Source organism: Siniperca chuatsi, linkage group LG16 (genome assembly GCF_020085105.1).
Source record: "Siniperca chuatsi isolate FFG_IHB_CAS linkage group LG16, ASM2008510v1, whole genome shotgun sequence".
NCBI lineage: Eukaryota > Metazoa > Chordata > Actinopteri > Centrarchiformes > Sinipercidae > Siniperca > Siniperca chuatsi.
The window spans coordinates 7,450,366-7,469,008 of NC_058057.1; the positions used below are offsets into that span (position 1 = coordinate 7,450,366).

Genomic DNA, 18,643 nt, shown 5'->3' on the forward strand with positions numbered 1-18,643 from the left:
TGCTCAGTGTGTGTCTGTTTAACTTGACTCAGCTCTGCCTCTTTCTTCACAGCAGGTTTTCTGTCTTCGTTGCGCGCGACCGCCCATCCGAGGACGAGCAAGCTTTCTGCTTTTGAATGAAAACTTCTCTGACTGGTGGGACTCGAGTGTTTTAGCTGCGCGTCAGCAAAATAGGCCCAAAAATGTTTTATCAGTAGGCCTACAGCAGCGGGTTTAATTTAACGGATAAATTATTGCACAGGACAAAACAGGACAAAACAGAGCCAACGCCTACCTTATTTACCAAAGTCAATTTATTAAGCGTAACACACGGCTATCCTGCTACTTCTACTTTTACTACTACTACAACTACAAAATACTGAATACTTACATGTCACATAGGCTGTATGTAATGCTTTAAAATCTAAATACATTTGATCAATTACAAGGTTGTAGGCCTATTTGTGCATGTAGAATGTAGATTCATTCATACTCCGGGCAACTTGGCATATTTTAAGTTATCAAAAGTGCATAAGAAAATTATATATTTCCATTGTCAAAATTGCATTGCAAAAGTACATCTTACATGTACAAAGCACATGAACAGCCATTTCTGCAAGTGTGAAACATGTCTCAAAACAAATACTGAAGTATACAAGTGGTGAAACAGATTTTTTTTTTTTTTTGCAGTGTATCAGAGGCAGATGGTCTTTCTAGCAGTTGCAGTGTCAGGCCTTCTGCACTACATTTGTCATCATTAGAGCCAGTCAGTCTGCACACTCCACACTGCAGTCAGTCTGCACCCCCCCCCCCACACACACACACCTTGTGTGACAGGCTGTGACAGCCAGTCCATGTAAGGAGAGTACCCTCCTTGGTTACTATGGAAACAAGTAAACTGTGCACAGGGAAGTGGGAAGGAGAAGAAGACGAAGAGTTGGGTGTTCGGCCATCAGGAGTTTGCACATAGAGAGAGAGTGTGTTTAGGAGTTGGATTTGGAGAACTGATGGTGAGTAACCAGAGGAGTGTGTTGTGCAGTTCTGAGCAGTAATGTTGACTCTTATATCACATTGCTGGGTTGAATGTGTGTCTGGTTGTATTTGTGTTATTTTGACTTTGGAACTGTTATATGTTTTTCCTTACTCTTGTTTTTACAGGATACAGAATTAAAGTTGACGCTGCTATGTTTATTCGGCAACAGCGGAGAGTAACATAATAACAAAGATGGGGAATTTAGAGAAGAAGACGTCTGACACAGTGCCAAGATGATCATTTGGCATTATTTACTTTACCCATTTTGTGAGATAAAATCTGGTGTGTTATGTAACTTAATATTTTGGAAGGAGGCTAAACATAAGCCATAAAGTGCATAGCTCTGATGTAAACAGTCATAGTAAAAATGAGACAATACTGTATGCCGCACACACACTCAAAACTGTAAGGAATTAACACCAAACATGTGAATAAAGTTTTGTTTTGTGTATTTTAGTACACCGCCTTCACCCAGCTGTTACTCAAAGATGCCACTTGCACCGAGGTCATCTGCAAACTGTGCTAAGATGCAGACCAAACTGAGCACCTGGACTCCTCTGAACCACCCGCTGTCCAACAGCAAGGTCAGATCGACTCATCTGAAGCAGTGCTACCAGCCAAAAACAAGTGACTGGTAGTCAGAATACAGTTTTTATTTTTTTGTCAGTGGTGGATAAAGTACTCAGATTCTTTACTTTAGTAAAGGCAGCAATACCACAGTGTCAAAGTACCCCATTCCAAGTAAAAGACCTGCATTCAAAATGTTACTTTAGAAAAAGTAGAGAAGTATTATCAGCAAAATGTACATAAAGTATCAAAAGTAAAAGTATTGGTTCTGCAGAAAATGGCCCCTGTAAACTGATATATTATAATAGATGACGTAATTAGATTGTTATACCTGATGCATCAATGTGTAAGCAGCATTTACTGTTGTAGCAAGGCGAATTGTAGCCAGTTTTAACTACTTTATATAAAATTAGGTAGTTTAATCCAGTGGTTCCCAACCTAGGGACCCGGTCCCGTCCAAAAGGCCACAAGATAAATCTGAGGGGTCATCAGATAATAAATGGGGTAGGAAAGAAGAAAAAACAAACTTCTGCTACACAAATTTCTATTAATTTTTTAAAAACTTTTTCAAAATAATTTTTGTATTTTTTTGTGAAATATTGGTTAAATGTACACCTTTGTAAATGTAGTTTGGTAGAAGTATAAAGCAGCATTAAATTGAAATACTCAAGTAAAGTACAAATACCTCAAAATTGTACTTAAGTACAGTACTAGAGTAAATGTACTTAGTCATATTCCACCCCTGGAGATATATTCACACATTATTACTTTAATAAAAGCTAATAAAACTTTAATATCCCATATTACAGCTACTGTAATCACAAGCATCAGATAAAAACTTTCCTCACTATTTTAATCCGAAACCAACCAAGCGTTTTTGAGTTTTTCCAATCGATTTCAAAGTGGCTTCATGAACCTTTAACGTTTTGGAATTTGGAAAACATTTAGTCAAGCTCCAAAAAGTTACAAAATGTTCACTCAGTTGTGATGAGATTTGCATGTAAGCTTCAGTTGTAGCAAGACCAACATTAAGCCTTTTACAACCTCAATGCCAAGAAACAAAATCATCACACAGTATCAATTCTAGTAGAAAAAAAGTCAGAAAGTTTGAAATAGTTATTCCTGACAGTGCAGTTTGATGTGATTACTAACTTTTTTCCCTGTTCTCTTCTTTCTCAGGTGTTTGAAGAGAGGCGAAACCTTCTGGCTAAGTGGGTAAGCTTAAAGCAGACAAACAGTGACACACTAAATGCACTGATGGTTCTTTACTGCGCTGTGTGAGCTCAGTGGGAGCTCCGTCTAACACAAATAAATCTCTGGTAGTCATTAGAAACCACACTTTGTGCTCCGTGGAGTCCATTTTCCGTCCACCTCCATTCAGCTGAAACAGTGCGTGTGAAAGAATTCCGTTATGTTCCTTCACCTCTTTGTCAGTTTGACAGGTGGTCTGACAGCCAGAGGAAGGCGGTGCTGTGGGACTTCGTGCTGAGCTGTTCGGTGGAGCAGCTGATGTTCCTGAGCCTCGGTGTGAGCAGACGGCTCCCCCTGCAGGCCGCAGACTTCACCTGCCTGCTGCCCAGGGCCCTCAGCCTCTACCTCTTCTCCTTCCTGGACCCACGCAGCCTCTGTCGATGTGCCCGGGTACACACACTGACCGTAACACCTATATGTAGGGTCGCTAACATGGAGGACTCAACTCTCACTGAGCCAAGCTGAGGATTCTGGCTTTGTAAAAACTCTCTCACTCTGTTTCAGGTTTCAGTCGTAGTCATCTGGACACTGTTTTCAGAGCAACGGGCAACACTTTAAGACAGAAACTCGTTCATTCTAAGGACAAGATGCCCACACAAAAACAGAGCAATGTAGTTTACTCAATTCAATGCAGTGAGGAAAACTGCAAAGAACGGTACATAGGTGAGACTAAACAGCCACTTCACAAAAGATGACACGCTAACTCAGGATTGCAGAGTGCCGTGCATTTGCATATAAAAGCTACAAACCACACATTTGAAGACAGCGAGGTGAAGATTCTAAGTAGAGAGAAGAGTTGGTTTGAAAGAGGAGTCAAAGAAGCCATTTTTGTGAAAAAAGAAAACCCCTCTTTGAACAGAAATGGTGGTCTGAGATTCAATCTGCCCAAAGTTTACCACAGTGTATTAGCACCTTGGTCAAGCCAATCAAATGCTAATCAGGTACTTAACAGTGATGAGGGAGGTGTAGCCAGAAAACAATAGGCCTGATTACTGATTACTGGGCCATCATGGACACAATTAGGTCAGTTTCAGGTTAAACTAGGCAGAGTAATTAGCAGATACTCAGGAAGACTCCTTCCTGAGGGCAGGGCTTTAGTAACACAGAGTAGCTTACATTTCTGAGTTCTCGGACCATTTTTCACAATTGAGAATGACTCCCGGATGGGAGCCGAAACATCTTGATTCTGAAAACAGTGTCCAGATGACTACGACTGAAACCTTTTCTACGATAGAACACTCCTGGACGAATGAGGGACTACACCGTCTCTCTCACTCTGGGCTTTTTTTTATCTTCTGTGAGCAGGTGAGCTGGCACTGGAAGAGCATAGTGGAACTGGACCAGCTGTGGATGCCAAAGTGTCTGAGGCTCGGCTGGTGCATCAGCTTCCCCCCCACACCGTTCGAGCAGGGGGTCTGGAAGAGACACTACATCCACACTGTGCAGGAGCTGCGACTCACCTCGCTGCAGGTCTGGAGATCAGATCTAGAATTAGCCCAGTGGTCAAGCAGGATTCAGTTCTCATGATTTTGTTCTTCATCCAGCACTTGAAGAAGATGTTACAGAGTAATTACATTAAAATGCAGTGATAACACATTTATTAAAAAAAAGTCGATTGTCCATCTCCAGACTGCCTCGTCCCAGCAGCAGCTAGTGGTTCCACGTGTGTCAGCCATCAGTAGTAGACATGAAGATCTGTCAGAAGTGGCCTTCATCAGTGAGGAGTGCCCAGCATCCAGCACCCAGCGACTCGGAAGCATCTCCAGGACGGAATTAAGAAAGGAGAAACAGCCGACTGCACCGCCACCGTGGAGAGATTCTGACAGACGTCCTAAAGACACAGTACGCTTCAACTACTTGGACAACCTGGACCCCATTGAACAAGCCCTCAGAACGTAAGACTGCAGGGGACATGGGGGCAGTTTTCAAATAGGCCATTATAATTGGAAACATTTTAAAAAAAAACGTAACTGAGAGGAAAATTGAAGGAAAAAATAAATGTAAAGCAAAAACAAACTTACCAATTACTGAACTTCATCATGGCATTAATGGGACATTTATGGACATTAAATTAGCACTCAGAGAATTTAATATAACAAATGCTTCCGTCAGACAAAGAGCAGTTTCTGTGGAGGTTGGCAGTCCATTTCTACTCTGGAGAACAAGGGACATTGGACAAATTGACCATGTGTCTTATACACAGCACATATCCCAAAGTGAGTTTAGATATTCAGATGCACAGCTCAGTCTACAGTCTAGATCAAATATGCGAGTCTTAGTAAATAAGAAATGTAGAACAAACGCATCCTCCAAAATGTGTTGTGTTCTCGGGATTCTGCGACAAAAAAAACCTCCCCAGTCAAGACAGCAGCACTGCAGTCTGATGGGGCCGCACATTGTTTACAGTGTTTCCCTACAAAACGTCAGATGCATCACTGTCAGTGACTTCTGGTTCTCTTCTCACAGTTCTCTTTGCTTTTCACACAAGTATCACACAGAAAGCACAGTTTGAAAGTACATCTGAGGCTGGGAATGTCATTAGTTTTATGTCATTATTGTGAAATTTTGACCTGATGATGGCGTTAGATGAAAAGTCAGAGGATCACCAAAGTAATCACTGTTGCGGTTGCTGCAGTATTTTCTCTTTAGACACCAGTATGTGGTTTTGGTGATTGGTGACCTTCTGTTTCTAACAATGCATAAAAAGGAGAAAACTGTAATAACAATTGTGCCTCTATAGATTTTCCCACCTTACATTTCATCAAGAAGAAACAGATTTCTCCTCATTAGTTACTGTGAGCAGAAATGCTCTGCAAACCATGTTATCTAGGTGACAGGTGTTTCTAAAATGTTGCTTAATGTTCCAAACACAAAAATCACAAAGACGTGCATGTTGAAATAAAAACAAAAAGTGAAACTGTTATGTTGTTGTGCAGTTCCAGTAAAGACAAGTCTTTTTTGATCCCTGAGGGGAAATTCACTGTTACAGCTGCGCAGAGACAGGCTGCGAGGCAAGAGGACAAAGAACTATTTGAATGAAATAAAAAAATAAGAGACCTGACATTAAAAAAGCTATATTCAGTATATACATTACAATACCTTAGACTATATAAGTGAGAGTAGTGCAACTCCGGCGAGGCCATAATGTGTGAACTATATATAGTATATAGGTAAAAGTGTGAATAATAAGTACAATATATCTAATAATATAAAAAGTATAGAATATTATATATAATATACGTGCAGTATATGTAATATACACACTATACAGTAATAATACAACTCAACTACTCAAGTATCCGCCTCCAAATGCAGCAGAAAGTAGGAATAAAACAATCTAGCCTTCTGAAAGCAAAGTTTCCATCTTGGATATTTACAGTATGGTACAGTGTAGCTCCAGGTGTTACTCATAAAGCACAAAATATCAAAAATCATGCTGCATCATTGGTTGACTGCATTCTTTTATTCATTATTTGCAGAGCCACATTTTGCTGTTTGACCCTCCTCTCAGTGTGTATCTGCAGATAATGAATACAACTAAAATGTAATAAAGATGACTGATGGAAATCAGGGATTGATATGTCTGAATTCGTTTGCAAAGCGCTGCAGATCCGCTGAGGCGTTTTGTCGTGACGTTCCACCTGACTCAACTGTCTCTCTGCAGGCAGGTGAAAAGCAGAGCCTCCACCTGCCGCAGTAACACGTGGCAGCCAGACGACGGGAGCAAGAAAAAGCTGTCGGAGGCGAATTACAAACTACGCAAAGCCAAATCTCTGGTAAACCACGCTCCATTCATCATCACCGCCATAAGCCCACTGTGACTGTGACCTCCTTGTCTGAATCAAAGGGAGACGATAAACGTGGAGGACTCTCTGGAGACTGCGCAACCAGCAGGCATCATGCATTATGGAGCAGCGTTTACACAGAAATGCATGTTAATGATGAGCTGCCCAGAGAGGGAGGTGACGGGGGGGGGGGAAGCCAAATTATGCTGATGATGGGGTTTGAGAGAGGGGGGAGGAGAGGGTGAGATAGAGGACACTGTGGCATTTAATATTCAGGCTTTGTTGAAATCATCACCAATTTATTTTACTGCCTGGATACAGGAACTCATATAAAATATAACAGAATGCGCTTGGAACTGTGTTGAATTTACTATATTTTCTAAACTTTTGTCTTTCTCCTCCTTCAGATGTTCCTCAGCTCCAACTGCAGACCCCAACATCCTCCTCCTCCTCCTCATGAAACCCAATCTCGACCCTCTTGGGCGGCCTGCAGTCATGACCACCCCGTCACCGAGGAGACCGCCAAGAGCATGCTGCGCCTGGCCCAGTGGAATGCTGGGATCCGTCCGGGGCCGGCGAGGTCGGCGGTGCCGCGGCTGAGTGTGGAGGCCCTCAGGGCGTCCCAGCGCTCACACCGGAGCGCTCCCAGTAAGTCAGCCCAGCTCCTTCCAATCCTCTGGGCTGAAGATGATGTAACCACACAGCAAGAAATGTATTCAGGACAAATTATGGGTTTAAAATAATGACTGATTCTGCAAGAAAGTCGCAGACTGTGCAGTTTGTGATCCTATTAGAAATGTTGTGTGGCTTGTTACTAAGTCCTGAGTGGAGCTAAGTTATTGATTCTGCACATTTTAGTTTTTTTTTTTTTTTTTAAAGCAAAGCATTAGAAGTTACTGTAAGCTGCATCTAATATCTAATTAACAAGACATCTATTTGACCTAATACAAGATTTGGTTGGTTATCACCTAAAAAAATACCTTTTAATGCTTTTCTCCCTGAGCTGTTGGCGGTAAGAAAAGAAAATTTCAATGTACTCCTGTATAAAATGAAAATCATTAGCAGGGTGAGGTGGGGCATGTTTGTGCCACCACCAGCTGAAAATGTTCATTATGTTTAACATCAGAAAAGCTGTCTGTTCATTTCGTGCTGCAGCCCAAATGACAAATGATCTTCACTGAAGGCAGACATGATTAACATTATAATAAATAAGAAAACTTTATTTATAGAGCACTTATCAAAACAAAGTACAAAGCGCTTCACAGAGAGAGAAATACAATACCACAGTGAATGATGAAATACTCAAAAAACAATAAAATAAACAGCCAGCTCAGGTAAAATCAGGATATGCTTTCCGATAGAAATGCGTTTTGAGAAGAGACTTAAAAGAAGACACTGACTCCGACAACCTAATTTCAAAAGCTCTGTCCCCCTTAGTTTTCATCCTGGACTCAGGGACAGACAGGAGACCCCTGCCTGAAGATCTCAAACTACGTGAAGGTTCATAAGGGATTACAAGGTCTAAAATATAGTCTGGAGCCAGGCCATGAAGAGCCTTAAAAGTAATCACCAAGATCTTAAAATCAATCCTAAAACAAACAGGGAGCCAATGTAAAGAGACTGAAACAGCTGTGATGTGATCGTACCTCTTGGTCCTGGTTAAAAGCCCAGCTGCTGAGTTCTGTACAGTCTGCAGTCGTTTCAAAGTTTTTTGATTAAGACAAGTGAGCAGGCTGTTACAATAATCAAGGCGTGAGGAGAGAAAAGCATGCACAACAGTTTCTACATCACTGAGATTTAAAATAGATCGAATTTCTGCAATGTTTCTGAGGTGATAAAAACATGATTGGACAAGCTTAGTAATATGTTGCTCAAAACATAAATTGCTATCAAACAGGACGCCGAGATTTCTTGCAACAGGCTTGATATGTTGTGACAGTAGATGGCAGTTTTTGTTTTGTGACATGTTGGGGCCCAATAACGAGGATTTCTGTTTTATTTGAGTTCATCCAATTTTTTACGTCAGGCAGGCAGTCCTGCAGAGAACTCAGCGGACTAAAGGTCAGTGGGCTTATGACGTCAGTGGAACAGAGGCTTCATTAATGTTATTAGTGACACCTGTGCTTTTGCTGCTTTGATAAGTTTGTGAAAAGGTCTATAGTTTGTTCAAAATATGAACAGAAACTGCAATATAAAGTATTCGCTAATGATGACTTTCTCTTTAATACGTTAGTGTAGGATTTGACAGCTTTCTCACGCAGAAATGAAAAGTGTTTTAGTTCTTGAGTTTTGAGGACGATTATTTTCCTGAACTGTGTAAAGTTAAATTGGCCTACAGGTCTGGAGAGACCCTTATTCGTTATTTAATTCACTCAATTTCTATAATTACTGTGGTAGGACATTTGTTTTTGCAGTCTCAAGTTATACATCAACAAACAGGGACAATGGCTACAAGCTGAAACTATCCCACAGGAATATAAAGAGGATGACACATTTCACATAAGAGGAACGCTGCTAACTGACAGGAAACTAATTATATATATATATATATATATATATATATATAAAAACCAAACATCTTTGTAGCAGTGTCTGTAAAGGTGACTCAGTATTTATTATGCAGTGTGTCCATTATTTTATCTACCCTCTGTATATTCTTAGGTGATCGACAGCTTAAAGGATAAATTCACCTAAATTATGAAAAATATATTTTATCACTTACCTGTGTATATGTCTCTGGATAATCCAAAATTGATCAAATGCAATAGTTCCAATGAAAATTAACTGTTGGAACTATTTTCTACTGAATAGTCCCTATACACGCTGTTCACTGAGAGATCTGTGGATTTCTATAATTTGGGTGAACCAACCCTTTAAAATGTTTGTGTGCTACTGCAGCATTCAGAGAGCATTCCTGAAGGTGAAGGAGGTGTTGCAACCATCTGCATCATCAAACTACCCCAAATCACTGCAGCTGTTGTGAACTGTCAACACTGTTGGAACATGTTGTTGACCAATCAGATGTCTCACACTGAATAAAAAAAAAAAAATTCTTTCACACAATAATGGTTTTAATTAGCAATCGGAACCCAAAGTGGAAACGTCACGTAATGAAGTGAATATTTCTATCACTCCCAGGTACACCACTGTTTGAGGTTCAGCCCTGGACTGTGCCTGCTTCACACGCACGAGCTATAGAGTGAAGCACAGCGCCCACATCAGGAAGACGTCACAGCTACAGCTTCAGGACAAGACTCGGAGCTACAGCTCTTGTCGGAACAACGCATTCTGCAAGTGCAATTTCTTTGCAAGCTATTGTGTAAACACGGCACTGGATGGAGATGAGAAGAGACACGATGAAAACTTTACATTTACATATCACTATTTTGACATAGCGCAAAAAGAACTGCAGAAATGACTAAAGGTCTCAATCATTTAGAACTTAAACAAACTTAAACCGGAATACCAAGCCACTGAAAGGAGAAAAACATGAACAAAAAATGTTTTTAAAAAAAAAAAAAAAAAAGAAAGAAGACAGTATTTTGCATGACCTATAGTCAGCAGCCTCATATTTATAATAGGGATGCATCTTGAATATTTTAACAGTTCTGTTCAATAATGATGTCTAACATTTAAACGTATAATGGTGCTTGTTTTTAATAACTTTTTACAGATGTGATTCCTTAAAAAAAGGTACCCAGTGGAGTTTTCAACCACTAGCAATGTGCCAGCAAAAGGCAGGGACGTTGAATATGAACATAACTTTGTTAGTTTAGATGAAAACTCCACAGGGTACTTTTAAGTTTTAATAGTTTCGATAATAATAATAACGTTTTAATAATATAACATAGTTACTTGATTTCAAGCTAGTACTAGCTGTGTATCACATATTGCAAATAAGAAAGCCAAAGGAAACAGTCTAAGAAATGTACCACCTTTATTATCCAATCCACACATCCCATTCAATATGCAATACCAAGCCAAAGCAATTTATATAAACAGTGAGTCTGAACTCCAAAAACATTAAACAATAACTGTCAGTTTAAGACAAAAAAAACCAAAACTGATTTTGTCTCAGCATTCAAAAACATCTTGCGTTCAACACACAGTAGCATATCTTGGGCAAAGAGGGAAGCTTTGTGTACATCAATCATGACAGAAGATGTGATTTTTAAATTTTTTTTTTTAAAGCCACTTCAGTCAGATATGAAATATCAGTATCATACGTACACCTCACTCCAAGTCTCGTCCATGTAGTTTTCACTCATTGCATATAAAACATTGCATTCAAAGTATGGCTCACACATATATATTACTAAATACAAGAGGATAAAAAAAAAAAAATAAACAACAGACTTAATGATTGGTAGATACCTGACATGTTAATTAACTTAATGTTAACGTGTTAATATGTATGCTTCAGTATATATATATATATATATATATGGCTTATGGATGAAATTAAATAAAAGTAATTCCGTGTGGTGGATTAAAAATAAAAATATTGTCTTAACAGGTTTCACAAGTGAAGTCTTTAAGGCAATGTTGTGCTCCATGATAAGCCACAGACATTTCCATATTGTAAGATCACCGGGGTGATGATGGTATGGTGTGGGCAAGTCAGAAAGTTATTATTGTAATATGTTAGATGCAGAAATCTGCTCAGTTATTCCTCTGGAAAAGTGGAAGTAGAAGGTTTTACAACAGTTTTACCAAAAATAAAATGTGTCTTAACAACTGATCTATTTATTAGTTGCATCTTTTAATACACACACACAATCTTATCCATTAGCCTTCAGAGATTACAGTAAAAATTAACCATAATTGAACTTAAAGCACTGTACAACAGTCTCTGATGATGAGATTGTCCAACCTCGTGAGCAGGTTAGTTTGAGTATGTTAGGAGCTGCAGTTGAACACTGAGGAAATGAACAACAATCAGGAACACCCACGTTGTAACGTTAGTATGAATGAGCGAGGATATCAGTAATACACAGTAGATTCCCATATTGGCTATGATCAGTGACACTGATCATACTCACAAAAGGAGAAGGAAAACAGACTAAGTTTTGAAAGTTATTAACTCTTACTTCAGCAGTCCAATTTAACTGCCATTTCTCAGGCTCTGAAATGATCCTGGGCGTAGTTTGATGTATAGAAGGCAATAAACAGAGTTTACAGGGGCTTCATAAACTCAAATGTGGTTTTAAACATGTCTACATGTCATGTTTAAACTATATCAGAAATTCATATTTAAAAAATTACCTGGTCACATTGGTCTCGCCATAGGAGACAGGCGAATTATTCCTTTAACCCATCTGGAAATAGATCCAGAGGGTTAAACAGATTTTTTTTTTTTTTTTTTTAAAGAATGGAAACTTTTAAGGAAAGATTTTTTAAAAAGCTTTCTTTTTAATAACTTGTTCGGTTAAGAAGCACACATTATTTATTCAGAATTAAAGATTTTTGGCTTTTCTTTTAGAGAAATGCATTTTCTGTTTAATACAAAAGCAACCAAAAAAAAAAAAAAAAGTCACTTAAAACATGGCAAAACACACAACTATCATTCAGAGCATTGCTACAAAACAATTAAAACATTTGGTGGGTTGATTTGATTTTGTGTTTCATTATCACGGCCTTCGCAATCAGCAAAACCTCTAAGTTAAAGCAAACTTTGACATACTGGATCTTACTGGATGTGCAAAGTAAGTTTTATGTTCACAGTGGATTTATTTTAACAGTTGCACAAGGTTTGAGTTTGAAAATAAAGAAAGACAAATACAACAGCTGACTATAAAAAGAGAAAACACCCTAATGCTTTTAGTAATACGTACATCAAACCAACCAATCCCTTATTCGCTTTCAATATTTAGCCCTTCACTGCAACAAAAATGTCCATCTCAACATTGATTGATTTCATGGATTTATTTGTCATTAAATATCATTCTTTGTAGATCAAGTGAAAACACAAACAACTTCACTTGTTTTAATACATGTTGAATTTTCATTGTGATATAAACGAGAACCAGTGTCAGAATTTAAAATGTTCACTCTTTCAAAAAAAGATTTATTTTGCTTCAAAATACCAGGTTGAATTTGACTAAAACCCGGACACTAAACTAATTCCATTGTCACATAAAAGATTGAAAAGATTTGTTAAAGGACATGTTTATGCTGCCTTGTTCATTTATTTCCAAGTGCTGCTTGTTAGTTATATAAGGCTGATAGGTATCCATCATTTGTGCTTTGACAGCTGTTATCAGTAGAGGCAATTCATGTGATGCCTTCAGATTTTTTTTTGCAAAGTAGAAGGTACATGTTCTGCAGGTTTCAATAGCTTTGAGGGAATGACTATGCAAATACACACAAGTATTAACATCGTGTCTTTTTTTAAATAATGTAAACATATACATCTTATTTGAGGTCAGAGCATTGATCCTCTTCATATCTATTTATATATATAAAAAAAAAAGAACAAACATTACTGGAGCATCGTCCGGATGTTCTTCGGAGTGGACTCGTCGTTCAGGTGTTTTGTGGTGAATCTGAGGAGAAACAAACATTAAAGTGTGCGTTAGAGGGTCTTTCAACAACAGAAACAACAAGGCAGTCAGAAGAGCCAAAGCTCCTACCAGCACTAAGGATCCTTATCTCTAAATTAAACCTGGGCACATGCTAAGAGATCAGAGGTGTGATGTTTGTAAGAAGAATAAAGCAGCATGGTGTGGTTACAGAATGAAGACACAAATGTTCTGTGCAGCAACACTCATGCTAAGTGTGACAGCATGAAGACTAAGATATTTTTACATGGTGAGTCTACACTGTGGTGACAGTATTGAACAACTGAAGCCACACATGTGTTTAAAAGTGTAGTGGAGGCTTCTGCAAAAGCTAAAGGATTTAGGATCATTTCCTAAGCTAAAAGAAGACCATCCATTTAAGATAAGACACACACTATCTCAGGTTTTGGGTATTACCCCAGTGGGGTATTTTACTGTCTGTTGCATTTTATGATTGACTGACTTGGATCCTGGTGAAGTTAAAGTTTTGTTCTTGTAAAGTAGTTAGTGCCTTCTTGTCTTAATATAAAAGCAGTAATCAATCATGGAAATCTCTATCATACTGAACTATCCATGGATCAATGTAGTGATCAGTGCATTTGCAACTCGGAGTTTACCCCAAAAATTTAACACTGTGAAAGACCTTGGTTAGGGAAAAGGGAACTAGCTTTTCACAGTTATATTGAAGCTTCCAGTGGCCAAAAGGTTGTCACAATATTTAAAGTCTCAAACTTTTGACAAAGAATAAAGTTAAATAAAAGATAAAAAATAAATTGCTGATAAATTTCATTTAAGGAAGCGGAATACATCAGAAAATACAACATTCACTGAAATACACAACTTTCCATAACTTCCAGGGGCAGAATGAATAAATAAAATGCGTTTTTCAGACGAGTGGATGAGATTGCTGGCCAGTGCCTTGTATTTAATGAAAGTCTAATAGTGGCAAACAACATAGAAAATACTCCTTCAGAATCTAAAGTTGAGTGGATGTAACCTACTTGAGGGCATTCAGGAGGCCTTCTACGTTGTCTGCCGGCTGGTCCTTCAGGACTTTTATGCAGCCTTTCATCTGAGGAGAAATGAACAGAGTCAGCAATTCAAGAGCTGCATCACAAAACAGATCCACAGTGATGCTGTTACATTATTTGAGCAGCCTAAATCGTACAGATGTGTGTGTGTGTGTGTCTTACATCTATCTTTGAGGACTTGTTGAAGGCGCCGTTGGGGTGGACATGGTCATAAAGAATGATGACTCCGACCATGACCCTCATGCAAAACAAGAGCGTGTCCTCGCTGCTGAAACGACTCGAATATTCCCTAAATACACAGAAAGAGAGGGAGGCATAGGATTAGAAAAGGAACGAATCATGAAATGAGAAAGATTGAAGTCTACAATAAGAAGCAAACTGCCTAAACTGGGAGCCACCATTTTTCTTTTTAAATAATCAATACTGGCACTTTCGGAACATTATTTGTTGGTGTGCAGTTGGATGAATACATGTGAGTGTGTGAATGGCTGAGCTGTGTCCTGCATACTGAACTGAAATGTGGCATTCAATTCAAGGACTTTTTACTGAATCTCATGGTGTTGTCATGACATTCAAGGACTCAACATGTCATGCTTTGGGTCAAAGTAAGTTTAATTTACGGTCTCACTTATTGCTCACAATCTATCAAGCAAGACATTATGGTAAAATAATTCAACATCAACATTCAAAAATCTCCACCACAGGATGTGAAGTGTTGCTGCGAGAATATAGGAATTGTAAGTGCTGCGTTTTGATTAGTTCTTTCTTTTCAAAACCCTCCAAGGACTCACTTGTGTACAATCTGCGAACTGAGAACCCTCGTGTCTGTGTGTGTGTGTGTGTGTGTGTGTGTGTGTAGAAAAGCATCACGACTCACGGTGTCTCCAGCATGACTTTACAGACGCTGGCCATGGTGCTGAGACAGTCTGTTGTGTTCTCCAGTGGAAGAGTCTTGTTCTACAGAGGACGCAAACAAAAAGACATAAAACAATGACAGTTTATTGATTAATATGATTTCCCAATAATTCATTGTTAAAAAATAACATGAATTGTTAAAACATGATGTGCTTTCTGACACAAAACAGGAAATAAGTAAATAAGGGAAAATGTGATTAACAAAGCAACAAAGTCTAAATCATCTTGAAAGTTAGATCAGCATTTTTACATTTGTATTTTGGGAATTTAGCTTTCTCATCCAAATATGCAGAGTGCAAAGGGCTTTGTTAGAGACACTGCATGATGACAATGGATGCAACAAATATTAGTTTACCTTTAATTAGTATGACACATTTGCCGAGTTGGAAAACAGTGACTGTGTGGCTGGTTTGTCATGCTGAACTTGACAGTTGTAACAGTGATGCAGTGTAAGCACTCTCACCTCTGTCACAAAGTTTGTGGTTGCGTTGCTGAGTGTTTTCAGCATGGGTGTGGCTTCGGCGTAGAACAGAGACATCCTGTTGGCCATCTCATTGTTGACTTCATTCTCAATGTCTAACTGTAGGGGCAGAAACAAATTACACAGATAAACAAGAGGTGTCAGAGAAGGAGGGTTACTTTCCCCCCCAGGCTTTTTTTTCCTCTCCCATTTTCCAATGCACCAGCATCTCCCTCATATTTACTGTACAGAGGAAAACCGTTAAAGTAGTTATAACTTTATCACTTATTCAATTTTATTCATCAGTTTGGCCTATTTCTGGACTCTGATGTGACATAAAACACACGTCAAAACAGTGAACGTGATCTTTTCTTGTGTCATTCTAAGATGGTTTCCTCTTTTAGACTGACAAAGCACTGCAGATACTAAATATAAACATGTCAAAGACTGCTGTAAGATGTTAATATGTGGATTTGAGAACCACAGGAAAAGAATGGCTGTCAGCCTAGTGCCAGCTAATGTAGATCTAAACTAACAACTTCTGGACAACTCCAGGGCTTTCCACAACGATATGGAGAAGCCAGCCAGTGGGGAAAAAGTAGCCAGCTATGGGAGTCCGGGGCCAGGACCACTTTTGCACATGTGCAGAACGGATCGGGCAGCCATTACGGATCAGGCACTGACTCTCCTGCTGGCCCCGCCTGCGAGTTCCAGCTCGGTCCATAGACTTATTATGATGACATCACAGAGTTTTAAATCAATTTTCTTGGCTCGAGGAAAGTTTTACAAATATAAAACCTCCATAGACCAAAAATTCATAATAGAAAGAGTCAAAATTGACCTTGTTTGCAGTTCGAGGTGTCCTGTCAACAGTTTTACAGACGTCTCTTTTATAATGGTGGCCTATGTGGAAAATGCTTTTTGGGCTGCAGGGGGGATTTTTTGTTGCAATACCGTGACGGGCCACCGGAAAAAACTGTCTGCAAGCGTGAGCGGTGGTGCCTTATCCAGTTCTTATTATACATCCATGGTGCTTCCTGACCACGGTCTGAAAGCTGCAGCAGGAACGGTTACGTTCACTACGCTTAAGTTACCTCATTAAGCAGATCATATGATTATAAAAAATATTTAATATACTAGTCATAGTGATAAACTACTCTTATTAGCTTTTTACTCACAATTGCATTTTCAGTAACGAGATTTTGCTCGGCAAAAAAGTCAAATCACGATGATACGATGGCATCGTTCATCGGCCCAACCCTAGGTACATGATCTTATATATATGACTGCAGGAAGTTCCATATCGTATTTTAATTTTAAAACAATATATTTAATATTATGTCTATCTAATATTTGTCAAACACTGAAGACGACTCTCCGCTCTCTACTCGGCAGGACACAACCTCTCAGCTGAGCGAGCGCACACGCATTCATACAGAGCATGTGGGGGCGGGACTGATGGCACGTTTCTCTATCATCATGCTCGCATTGTTTTGAAGCGGAGGCTAGTCGTCGTAAAATGTACACGCATAGCGAATCGCAACTTGTTAATCAAAACTATTTTATTAGAATCAAAAATGAATATAATACAGGCTGCTGTTTGGCCAGAAGCCGGCGCTTATGGAAAGCTCTGCAACTCACATTCATATTGTTTATCCGGTTTCGACTGATGGTTCTTCTGTAGTAGCTGAAGTCATTCTGGATGGCAGGAATTCTCATCTGAAGGAAAACGAGAAAATTATCAAAGCTTGGACAAAAATACATTTAGCCACCACTTTTGAATAAACAACATATTAGTTCATACAAGTCTACCGTGTGTGGCTCTGAGTAAAGTAATGAGGGAAGAGTGACTGAAACTGTATGTGTGTGTGTGTTACGGAGTTGAACAGCTCAGTGTTTCCAGCAGACCTTTAGCTCATCAAAGCGCAGAGTGAAGTGGAGGATCTCAGCAAACTGTTTAGCCAGCGCCTGCTCCCTCTCTAGGTGTTGAGTGGGTGTGAAGGACGGACATGTCAGGCACTCCAACAAACTCTGCAGAGCCTCCTCTGCACACGCACACAGACACACACACACACACACACACAGACACAGACAAGATGTCAGCTGCTGTGTCGGTGTCAAGTACCTGCTGCACCTGAAAACCTCATTCAGTTCCACTTCAGAATTTATTTGGTCATGCACATTTTTGACAGAAGAGAAGCAAAGACTTAATTGTAATCACCTAATTTTGTTGTGTGACATGAGTTTACTTCCCATGGTTCCTTATCATAGACTTTCATGATATCACTTGCATTACAATACTTTTTATTTAAAATATCCTCTATAGTTGAAATTGGGCAACCTAACAGTTTTGTTCCACTGAAACGTAATTTTACAACCTTAACTTTAGGTACAGTATATTATTCACTTGACTTCTGCATATAAAGTACATTTTCTTGTAACTTGGATGATTCATTTACAAAAATTAATGAAGAAAATTTACAAGAATTTTGCAAGAAAATATTAAAAGTTACAAGAAAATATTTTAAGCCTTTTTAAAATAAACAATTACTAATTGAAAGACAACCTGAGTGATGGAAGTCAATACCCTCTAAATAAAATAAGGCATACAACTTTACCTTTATTTAACCAGGAAAGTGACTCAATAAGATTAAAAAGCTTTCAATATGATATGATCTCCTCAAAAGAGAAATTAATTATTCCTGCCACTGGAAATACAAAAAGACATTTTGTTCTACACTGTGGCCATACCTAGTCTGAGAGAGAAACTGTAGAACTTCTTGAGTTTGATGACCAGCGGGCAGACCGAGTTCCAGGCTCGCTCCTGCAGCATGAAGTCGTTGGGGTTTTGAATTGCCTGGAAAGAACAAAACAAAACGATAATGATCATCAAGTACCAGGTGCACCACAAACACTGTATGCTGTGGAGAGGATTTAACTTGATGTCAATTGCAAACGGTTCATCAGATTTGACATGTAGAAACGTATATACTGCATTGTATAGTTCTTAATTATTGGGTGTTGTAGAAGGGAAAGACCAGAAAATGATATGTAATTTATTT

At 39.0% G+C, this 18,643-nt stretch overlaps 2 protein-coding genes across 4 annotated transcripts in view; one reads left to right on the forward strand and one right to left on the reverse strand.

Moving 5' to 3' along the window:
- The first annotated feature begins 835 nt into the window (after positions 1–835).
- Positions 836–11,356, forward strand: fbxo16 (F-box protein 16). Of its 2 annotated transcripts, XM_044170409.1 has the most exons (10): positions 860–989; positions 1,138–1,294; positions 1,470–1,596; positions 2,759–2,794; positions 3,014–3,220; positions 4,136–4,300; positions 4,460–4,725; positions 6,495–6,606; positions 7,023–7,263; positions 9,754–11,356. In XM_044170409.1, exons 3-10 carry the CDS (start codon positions 1,501–1,503, stop codon positions 9,816–9,818), a joined length of 1,188 nt encoding a protein of 395 aa, XP_044026344.1. In that variant the 5' UTR covers positions 860–989; positions 1,138–1,294; positions 1,470–1,500; the 3' UTR covers positions 9,819–11,356. The 2 variants fall into 2 exon arrangements, with proteins under 2 accessions (XP_044026343.1, XP_044026344.1); XM_044170408.1 differs by lacking the exon at positions 1,138–1,294 and having other exon boundaries at positions 836–989.
- The window catches only part of fam49a (family with sequence similarity 49 member A), a 38,708-nt gene continuing 30,600 nt past the window's right edge, over positions 10,536–18,643 (reverse strand). For both annotated transcript variants that reach the window (XM_044170411.1, XM_044170410.1), the window contains exons 5-12: positions 18,333–18,438; positions 17,490–17,626; positions 17,223–17,300; positions 15,585–15,701; positions 15,084–15,163; positions 14,369–14,495; positions 14,177–14,247; positions 10,536–13,160 (exon numbers count right to left, since the gene is read on the reverse strand). In XM_044170411.1, the coding sequence (XP_044026346.1) occupies positions 13,097–13,160; positions 14,177–14,247; positions 14,369–14,495; positions 15,084–15,163; positions 15,585–15,701; positions 17,223–17,300; positions 17,490–17,626; positions 18,333–18,438 (780 nt within the window). In that variant the 3' untranslated portion in view covers positions 10,536–13,096. The remainder of the gene's footprint in view (positions 13,161–14,176; positions 14,248–14,368; positions 14,496–15,083; positions 15,164–15,584; positions 15,702–17,222; positions 17,301–17,489; positions 17,627–18,332; positions 18,439–18,643) is intronic.

Bases quoted from the DNA above. Each gene is read 5' to 3' on its own strand.
- fbxo16 (XM_044170408.1), top strand. From the start codon at position 1,501: ATGCCACTTGCACCGAGGTCATCTGCAAACTGTGCTAAGATGCAGACC. The intron at 2,795-3,013 runs GTAAGCTTAAAG...CCTCTTTGTCAG, and splicing joins GAAACCTTCTGGCTAAGTGG to TTTGACAGGTGGTCTGACAG. The intron at 6,607-7,022 runs GTAAACCACGCT...CTCCTCCTTCAG, and splicing joins TACGCAAAGCCAAATCTCTG to ATGTTCCTCAGCTCCAACTG.